We start from the raw sequence: 9,587 nt of genomic DNA, 5'->3' as shown, positions 1-9,587 counted from the left end.
TATATATATATAAACTACAGCCCACACAGGGAAAAAATCCTTTACTTTAGAGCCTTGGTTAGTGGATGCTTAATAAAGAACCTTCTGTTTTCAAATATAATATAATATAACATAATATGATATAATATAATACACTCATAAAAATGTTGTTTACAAATAAAAAAATCATAATATAAATGCTTTGAAAATAAAAATAAAACTGCAGCCAACACCTAAAAAAAAAAAAAATCTTATTATATTATATTAACATCAGCTGGTCAAATATTTTGACACATAAATATATGTTGCTTGAAAAAAAATGTTGTGTTTAAAATTAATAAATCTACAGCCCACACTGGGGGGGGAAATCCTTATTGTTGAGCTCTGAACTGGTTTGGTGGTTGCTTAATAAAGAACCTTCTGTTTTTAAATGGGCCTCAGTCTAATTAAGGGCAAAAGAGAGAGAAACACTGGCAGATGAACTAGTGTTGTTTCTAAATCTGTTCTGTGACCTGGGGCTTGACAAAAGGCACAGACACAGATACAAAAGGTCCGTGCAGCTAAGCTCCCAGTGCACTTGACAGATTACCACTGATCTGAAGTCACAGCAGTTATACAGGCACGGCTTCAGAAAACACTACTGAGACTAGACATCTTCTGCTTGACTCTAATCCCTCCCTTCATATCTGATCCATTTCTTCTAGTAATTGGAATATAAGATTAACTCTTAATATAGGCTACAACACAAACTGTCATGGCAAACCTCAAACTGCAACCAACCACAATGCAGACCGGCAACAGGCAATTTCCTGCACCTACTAGCACTGCCTCACAACACACAGTATGTCTCCATTCAAATTAAAGGGTTATAGGCACTGACGCTATCACACACACTTAAGGTTTTCAAATTAAAGAGACCCATATTCCTCCAGATATAACTAATGAACAAATCAACAATGATAAATCTGAATAAGTCGCATCTCAAATCAACATTATAAATATAATGATAACATCCACATCTTACCTTCTGTCTTTAGCTTTGTGAGCACAAATATTAGGTAGTTGTTGAAGTCCGGGTATTGATTGAGCTGCTCAAGTTTCTGTGGTGCACATTAAGGAAAAGGCATACAGACCACAGAGATAAAGGATAATGCAAACAGCAGGGGAAATGTGCATCTGCGCAGGTACTTAATCGACAAACCGCTTGATGTTCAGTTGGACGATTACATCAATGAACCCATGAATATATGAGTCATTAAGGTCTTATACGCCCGATGTTATAATATGCAAATGATGCGTGAATATAATTTAACATCCAGCAAGGTAAATATGAAAATGCACTATTAACTAAAAACAACACAAACATCAATATCGTAACCAAAATCTATGACAAAGAAAATATATAATAATTCAGCAAGTCTGCTTGTGAGAAAATGGTGTAGAAAGTGCACAGAAGAACTAACTCAGGGCCATAGAAAATGATGGTCTCCCAAAAAAAGCAAGAGGTACGTTGAGTCACTGAGGAGTAAGTGAACGATTTGATGCTATTAAGTACTTTTATTAGCCACTGGCACATCTCAACCCGCAAATCTGACCCCGCAGCTACCATTTAAAGAGAAAAGCTTAACATGACAGTTGATCAAAAACGAAAAATCTGTCATCATTTACTCTCCCTCAGCTCCTTCCAAACCTGTATGGCTTACTTTATTTTGTGAAATACAAAAGAAACCAAAAGGTAATATCAACAGTTTTGGTTACCACTGACTTCCATATATATATATATATAAAAAAATTTTTTTAAATCTCCATTGAGGTTCCACATAAGAAAGAAAGTCATACAGGTTTAGAACCAGCAGATCTTTAGGCAAATAATTTACTGGTAATTCAACAAAATAGATGATACGTAGACTATTTATATACCTTACACATTTGTTCTGACATTCATTTCACTTGAAATTTAGAAAATGTACATTAACATGTAAAAGCTCGTTGTACAAGTTTTAAACATGCATAGCATTTTATCATCTGCTCCTTCTGTCACAGGCTGCTGTATATGATGGACAAAAACGATGCATAATTTGCTAGTTTAAGGGGGCGTCACAGTTCACCCACTGACTCTCCTATGTGGAATAAAGACTGAAAACATCGCGAATGTCAGATGTCTTTGTCTGGGCTGCATCTGATTATGTGCCAGAAACACCGTGATAACAATACTCGCGCCACTGCAGCTGGAGGTCCGTCTAATCGTAAACTGCCAGCGTCTGAGACAGCATTTCTATTTGAAGTGTTCCAAACGCACCTACGATGCGAAGAAATGCTGTCTAGGTTTTGTACACAACCATAACGTTCATTAGATCAGATGAATGTTTAATTGTGCTAATTTCAGAGATGTGTGTGTGCTGAAGGCAGTTGACACACAACAGCTGGACCCGCTCAGATCTAAAGCGTAAAGGGATGGTTCTCCTAAAAATGAAAATGCTGTCATCGTTTACCCTCCCTCATGTCGGTCCAAACCTGTACGACGTTCTTTCACGTGTGGATATTTTGATGAATACAGCACTGACACCAACTAACATCCATTGTACGGACTGAGACATTTCTCAAAATATCTTAATTTATGTCCCACACAACAAAGACCTACAGGTTTGGAATAACGTGAGCGTGAGTAAATAATGACAGATGTTCATTTTGGGGTGAACTATCCCTTTAAGTGAAACACTCCCCGCGTGACCCATACAGACACCACCCTAATCTACAGCTGAAATATACACAAACAGCATAAACCCCCGTGTGTTTCAGATCTCAAGTGTTACATACTAAGGTTTGAGTTAATCACAGGCCATCCCCTTCAGATCTCTGTCTAAACAGTGAGGTAAAGGATACTTGTTGGACGGATCGTTGCGTGGACGTGTCGGGGGACTGTGATTCCTTGAGCAGCTGTAAGATCTGCTGAAGTCCCTGCTCGTCGGGTTTCCACTGGCACTCCATCTTGTATGGCTGGAGCCTCTCTCTCTCTCTCGTTCTGTAGGCGTACAGATATACACCCTTTCACATCAAATAACGGCCTCCACCTTGACCTTCAGCTTCAGCTTCAAGTTGTTATCGAGCGGAAGATGGGGAAAACGCCTCTGCGAGAGTTTGCTGTGGATAGAGCCGTGTGAAAATGAGCGTGTTTCGCGGGCGTTGTGTTGTTGGTGACGCTAGGCTAGCTTACACGGACTTGGTCGGTCTGGTCCCGGATCACCGCACATCGACAGCGATAAGCCTCTGTGCTGCACCGGCCGGGTCCTAGCGCCTGTCGAGTCGCTGGCTGGAGGGACGTGTTGGGGAAACCCTGTATGTGACATACTCCGACTATAGCTGTGTAGTAGCCCGGCTAGCTCAGTCGGTAGAGCATGAGACTCTTAATCTCAGGGTCGTGGGTTCGAGCCCCACGTTGGGCGAATACTTTATTGCAGGCTGCATTTGCGACGTTGCTCTGTACAATTAACTGTATAGTACAACTATATAGAATATGTACGGGATGGTTTACCTTCCACTGGCACTCCATCTTGTATGGCTGGAGCCTCTCTCTCTCTCTCGTTCTGTAGGCGTACAGATATACACCCTTTCACATCAAATAACGGCCTCCACCTTGACCTTCAGCTTCAGCTTCAAGTTGTTATCGAGCGGAAGATGGGGAAAACGCCTCTGCGAGAGTTTGCTGTGGATAGAGCCGTGTGAAAATGAGCGTGTTTCGCGGGCGTTGTGTTGTTGGTGACGCTAGGCTAGCTTACACGGACTTGGTCGGTCTGGTCCCGGATCACCGCACATCGACAGCGATAAGCCTCTGTGCTGCACCGGCCGGGTCCTAGCGCCTGTCGAGTCGCTGGCTGGAGGGACGTGTTGGGGAAACCCTGTATGTGACATACTCCGACTATAGCTGTGTAGTAGCCCGGCTAGCTCAGTCGGTAGAGCATGAGACTCTTAATCTCAGGGTCGTGGGTTCGAGCCCCACGTTGGGCGAATACTTTATTGCAGGCTGCATTTGCGACGTTGCTCTGTACAATTAACTGTATAGTACAACTATATAGAATATGTACGGGATGGTTTACCCAAAATGACATTTCTATCATCGTTTTCACATTGTTATGAACCTGTATATTTGTCTGTGGAACATAAAATAAGTGTTTCTGCATTTTATTCCTTACAATGGAAGTCAAAGGTAACCAAAACTGTTTGCTTACCACTAAAATTCTTCAAAATATATTTTTATTTTCCACAGAAGAAAGAGTATGTCATACAGGTTTGGAAGGACATGAGGATGAGTAAATGATGACAGAATTTCATTTCTGAGACTTGATTGAACTGGAAATCCTGATTATCACAGTTGAATGAAAGCGCGAATAAAATTTTATGTTCGATTTCAGAATTTAATTAACTTAGTTATACAATTTTAAATACATAACTTTCATTTGTCCATTTTAGTTTTTTATTCAAATGTCAACTGGGGAAACATGTCCCAGGCAGTCGCGCCATATAAGCATTTTGATGTCAACTCAAAGTTCTGGACAGTCAACATGTTGAAATGCTAAATCAATACTAAAACAGTATTTATTAAAAATAAAATGTATTTATACATCTCATGCATGCATGGCATTTTGCCACATACAAAACAACCACCCATTTATCTTCCAAAAGAACATCTTGCATCTATTTATTTTTTTTAGAAGACATACAGCGAGGTTTTTTTTGTGTGTGTTTTTACATTTTTAAGTATTGCATGTTGCTAATTAACAGGGTTGACAAGTAAATACTCATGGAAATTAAGAGAGTTCACAGACATTACCCGATTTATTTCCTCGAAGAGGAATGCAAACTGCACAAGATCCCAAATTAGAAGAATACCACTTTTTTAAAGTGATTCAATTCCTTACTTGATTTCAACAACTGAAGGTAACAAAAGCTGGCGTAAAACAGGAGGAGGTAGATGATGCCAAAGCCTGAGCTTGAATTGGCTGTTTTCAGAGTGTGCAGGTCAAGGATATATCTTTGCTCCTGTAATATAATACTCTAAAGATGAGAGTCTTGAACACTATGGGTTTACTCTAACAATAGTGTGGACTGCAGAGTTCTGCGAGTCCTTCGGCTGGTCTTTCTTTCCTGCTCCAATATTCCCAGAGGCCTCCTCCCCCTAGAGGGAGTGTGACACAGGAAATCATCGATGGTCAGCTTGGTGATCTGGCCGGCCTCCTCTAACGGTCTCACCACCTGCTCCACCTTCCCCTCCCACGGTCCACCAGCACTCTTGCTCCTCAATACATTAACCTAAGAGAGCAGAAAGGAACCGAAGACAGGGACAGTCTAATCATTGCTTTTCCTACAACAGGTGTTTGACTTCATTTTATAAGGTAAGGATCCGATATTCCATATTTATGTTTTTATACAAATTACCTGTCAAGTTTTTGGACACCCTCAAATAAATGTAAAGGTTTCTCATGATCTTAAAACAAGTTTTTTTCATATGCTTGACAAATATAAAGTACACTACTGTTCAAAAGGTTGGGATCGGTAAGATGTTTTGAAAGAGGTCTCTTATGCTCACCATGGCTGCATTTATTTATGATGCAAAAATACTGTTAAAACAGTAATATTGTGAAAAAACATTACAATTTAATTTTTTTTTTAAATGTAATATATTCCTGTGATGGCAAAGCTGATTTTCAGCAGTCATTACTCCAGTCTTCAGTGTCACATGATCCTTCAGAAGAAAAAAAAAATAAATGTAATATATTCCTGTGATGGCAAAGCTGAATTTTCAGCAGTCATTACTCCAGTCTTCAGTGTCACATGATCCTTCAGAAGAAAAAAAAAAAATCTTACTGCCCCAAACTTCTGAACGGTAGTGTAAAATGCTGTATTTTTACAAAAATAAACGTATAATTAATTTTGTTTTTGAATTTTGAAATGAATGAATTGGATCAGCGTTTAAAATGCATCCCAGGTTACACCTCCAAATATAACGAGTCTGGAGTTTTGATTCGTTTTGCATTGCTAGCATTGGTGATTGCATAATTCCATTTGTGTTACTTAATAGTTTGGATGACTTTACTACTACTCTTAAATGTAATAATAATTGTGAGGTGTAAACTGTAGGTGTGTCCAAACTTGACTGGTGTATCTGATATCTCACCACTTCCTGAGAGAACTCTGGTTTCTTCACAAACACTGAAGTCTTTGACACTAGGGCTGTTGTGAGGGCAGAGACTGCTTCTTTCATGGACCCTTTCATAGCCAATATGAGAACCTAGAAACAGAGCAGTTAAACATATGCAAGCTGTCTTTCAAAGACTGATTCAGATATAATCACATACTTACCCTTAGGTTCTGGCATAGCCGACTGTCCGTGCTCATGATCTGAGAGTAGAATGCCTGGGCTCTCTCTATATCATTCTACAACATACATCAGGTAAAATGAAAGTGATTTACTGTTAATATATCAAAATACATCATACAGAATATAATATACTGTTAATATATCAAAAGATGCAGTATTGTCTGTGATTCAATGACAATTCCACAATATCCTAACTCCATATCTCTACTAAATTCTGATGTTACACCCAAGTAGTTGATTTATAAGGCATTACATAGCCTAAATGTATCCTTTAATTTGAAATTAGATATTGATATTTCAGTCAGCTTACCTGTTTGAGAGCAAGAGCAGTTGCAAAGCAATAAGCATGGCAAGGGATGAGTTTGCCTTTAGTCTGACCTTCTTCCAACAGGGTCAAACAGATATTATATGACTTTGGGGTGTTCTGCCAATCCCAAGATACAGAAACAGACGTGTTCAGTTTATAAATGATACTCATCAACATCTGTTGCACTTGACATGACCTAAAATTACAGTGAGAAACGACTGGCCAAAAAACAAGCCAAAAGATTGTACCCGTTTAGAAAGATTGTACACGTTGTAACTGTTATTGTTCTGTATATGCTGAAATTAGTTTGTCTTTTCTGATTCAAGTAAGCCAGGTAATTTTTATTGCCTTTAATACAAAGCATACAATACTTGCTTCTACATTGCCTTTACCAGTTTATAACAAGTAGCAAAGGCTAGCATGAAGGTGTCTTTGTTGAACTGCACTCCTTGTTTTTTCATGTCTCCCACCACCTCCAGGCCACCTGTGAGAACACCATCAGTGATATCACATAGACTGAAACCATACCACCATCTCATCCAACTTTTTTGTGCCAACAGTAAAGGCAACAGGAGCACAATACAAATCTTCTTAATTGTTTCATACACCAGCAGAACGGAGAGATAAGCAGAGGAAACTTACTTTTGTAACACTGTTTAATGAAAAGCATGTCGATGGCAATATTAAAGGATGTGGAGTCTGAAAAGAATCCTTTGAGAGCCTACGCAAAAAAAGAAAAAGAAAGAAAATGTTAAATCTCACTATAATTCATGTACATAGTCATCAAGTATACAGCAATGCTTTTGTACAATGCGTGTTTATTTTCATGTACTGGATCCGTCAGAGTTCTGGCTCCCAGCTCCTCTAAACCCAGCTCATAGCATAACCTCATGAAAAGTGGGCCAAATTTGAATTCCCCGAATGCCATGCTACGATTCTCTTCATGGTACCTGGAATTGACAGAACAGTGTTATCATATATACAAAAACGTATCCATATGCAGACATTACACATATCTAAATAATCTCCAATACAAACAGAATAATATTAAATATTGTTAAAAATGAGGATGAACTTTATGCTTAATGCAATTAAATCACTATGATACTGCTCTTTACGTAAACATAGTCTTTGTAATATAAATAGGGTTAATTTCCCTACATGACAAATTATTGAGGTAGTTTTACCTGTACATAGCATTTCTTGCCACAAAAACCTCTTCAGCAGACTGGCATAAATACAGAAGTATTTTCAATTCATCCTTTAAAATGAGCTGTTTTTTCTCCATTTTCTGATTTACTGTATCAAAGTAATAACCTGTTAAAAAAAAAGAAGTCACATTCAGGGCAAATGAGAAAATTACAATTAAAGGTGTACTCATTGTCTTTTATGTTGTGCTGGCAAATAGGGCAGCTGCGGACATGTGAGGCATGAATATTGCAATAGCATCATGCATCACCGCCAGCCATGATTGATAAGTCCACAAGTCACATTGTCTGATAACAAGATAATGAGATAAATAAAATAATCCTCAGCTGGTCATGCGATCTCAGCATCCGGCCCCTATGAGGCAACCCACTTTCATGACAAATAAAACCGCTTTTTTTAGCCAACTGATATGACTGCACTGAATGCAGTTGCATGTGGGTGTTGATGTTTTTAAACATTTTTGAGAAGTTCTATTAATTTCTTTTAATGAGACAAATATGAATGAGTCCAGCTTTAAAGTAATGAGACTGAGACACCAGAAAGAGGTACAACGTTATTTAAATCATGCCAAATGATGCCTGCCTTTTGATCCTGACACTTGGTGGGAAATAGCAAGTTTCCTCTGCTGAAACTCCTGCAGCTTCACCACATCTTCAGACAAGAGATAACGTTTAGCTGAAAAGAGTATTTGTAAACAAGTCAGTTTCTCACCAGCTGTTGGAAAAACCTTAAGTGTTAAACTGTGTCAGGGGGACTGTCATTTGTTTGACCACTTTCATCCCATTTAAGCCCTGTTGAACAACAACAAAAAATAAACTAGTTAATTTGGTTTTTAGCTGGGTTTGGGCACTTTTCACATGATCAGGCTGGGAAGCAAATTCTTCAGTCCTCATACATTTTCATCTGCGAAGACAGCGGTGTTAATCACGTCGATTATGTTCTCTACACTGCGGTGTGTGTGTGTGTGTGTGTGTGTGTGTGTGTGTGTGTTTATGCTCGAATAGCTTAACTCAGCGGTCACCAACTCGGTCCTGGAGGGCCGATGTCCTGCAGAGTTTAGCTCCCAACCCTAAATTAAACACACCTGAACCAGCTAATCAAGCTCTTACTAGGTATACTTGAAACTTCCAGGCAGGTGTATTAAAGGAGCTAAACTCTACAGGACACCGGCCCTCCAGGACCGAGTTTGGACACCCCTGTTAACTACTCCTTAACAGTGTTGCCAAGTCCGCGGCTACTTTAACACTGTTGCCGCGGGTTGAAGCGACTCCAATAACATGATATATATCCCCTGGAATGCGAATTTTAACAGGGGAACACCGTCAACAAAACGTGTATTTTACCACCTGGTACGCGATTTTTAACTGGGGACCCCTCGAAACGCCATTGGGCTAGTTTTGAGTATCGATTGGGCGGGATTTCTTGTCAAAACCTGGCAACCCTGGACCTTAATGACATTGGCCTTGACTCTTATAGCCACTTTATATGTTCTCGGTCCACTGGCGAAAGCCAGCCTAAACGGAGACCAGCGTTATGTGCATATTACCTCCATGTCGACATTTTAAACAGTCTGATTGTATGGCTCCTCGAAGCACTGCTGCTCTGGAAGAATCGGTCAGCATAACACGAGCGCAGGCATTCAGTCCTCGCAGCGCCATGTTTGTCTGAACCAGCAATCACAGTGTGCACTTTCTATCGGTCCTGAATATGCGAAAG

At 39.5% G+C, this 9,587-nt stretch overlaps 2 protein-coding genes and 2 non-coding genes across 10 annotated transcripts in view; 2 read left to right on the top strand and 2 right to left on the bottom strand.

The window, feature by feature from the left end:
• Positions 1-3,993, bottom strand: part of LOC107596175 (transportin-1-like) — a 26,949-nt gene extending 22,956 nt beyond the window's left edge. For 3 of the 4 annotated variants that reach the window (XM_016286848.1, XM_016286850.1, XM_016286851.1), the window contains exons 1-2: positions 2,863-3,431; positions 1,004-1,079 (exon numbers count right to left, since the gene is read on the bottom strand). In XM_016286848.1, coding sequence (XP_016142334.1) covers positions 1,004-1,079; positions 2,863-2,967 — 181 coding nt within the window. In that variant the 5' untranslated portion in view covers positions 2,968-3,431. Of the gene's footprint in view, positions 1-1,003; positions 1,080-2,862; positions 3,432-3,529 lie in introns of those variants that run through there. The other variant, XM_016286849.1, reaches the window with a different exon arrangement.
• Positions 3,350-3,422, top strand: trnak-cuu (transfer RNA lysine (anticodon CUU)). The gene has a single exon. It is a non-coding gene; the product is annotated as a tRNA-Lys (tRNA).
• trnak-cuu (transfer RNA lysine (anticodon CUU)) lies at positions 3,912-3,984 on the top strand. Its single transcript has one exon. It is a non-coding gene; the product is annotated as a tRNA-Lys (tRNA).
• A 720-nt stretch (positions 3,994-4,713) lies between the features above and the next one.
• On the bottom strand, positions 4,714-9,587 carry LOC107596173 (pentatricopeptide repeat-containing protein 2, mitochondrial). 4 transcript variants are annotated; one of them, XM_016286844.1, is made up of 10 exons: positions 9,418-9,587; positions 8,454-8,546; positions 7,850-7,979; positions 7,495-7,612; positions 7,305-7,383; positions 7,055-7,146; positions 6,666-6,779; positions 6,337-6,411; positions 6,152-6,265; positions 4,714-5,286 (listed from the first exon to the last, which is right to left on the bottom strand). In XM_016286844.1, exons 1-10 carry the CDS (start codon positions 9,527-9,529, stop codon positions 5,062-5,064), a joined length of 1,152 nt encoding a protein of 383 aa, XP_016142330.1. In that variant the 5' UTR covers positions 9,530-9,587; the 3' UTR covers positions 4,714-5,061. The 4 variants fall into 4 exon arrangements, with proteins under 4 accessions (XP_016142330.1, XP_016142331.1, XP_016142332.1 ...); XM_016286845.1 differs by lacking the exon at positions 9,418-9,587 and adding an exon at positions 8,722-8,923; XM_016286846.1 differs by lacking the exon at positions 8,454-8,546 and having other exon boundaries at positions 9,418-9,585.

Source organism: Sinocyclocheilus grahami, unplaced genomic scaffold, assembly GCF_001515645.1.
Source record: "Sinocyclocheilus grahami isolate Dianchi unplaced genomic scaffold, SAMN03320097.WGS_v1.1 scaffold215.1, whole genome shotgun sequence".
NCBI classification, from domain to species: Eukaryota; Metazoa; Chordata; class Actinopteri; order Cypriniformes; family Cyprinidae; genus Sinocyclocheilus; species Sinocyclocheilus grahami.
The sequence above is the reverse complement of the archived record's forward strand: the minus strand, read 5'-3'. Positions and strand labels throughout refer to the sequence as shown.

Bases quoted from the DNA above. Each gene is read 5' to 3' on its own strand.
- LOC107596173 (XM_016286844.1), bottom strand. From the start codon at position 9,529: ATGGCGCTGCGAGGACTGAATGCCTGCGCTCGTGTTATGCTGACCGAT. The intron at 7,384-7,494 runs GTACATGAAAAT...TTTTTTGCGTAG, and splicing joins CCAGAACTCTGACGGATCCA to GCTCTCAAAGGATTCTTTTC. The intron at 6,266-6,336 runs GTAAGTATGTGA...CTCTGTTTCTAG, and splicing joins GGCTATGCCAGAACCTAAGG to GTTCTCATATTGGCTATGAA.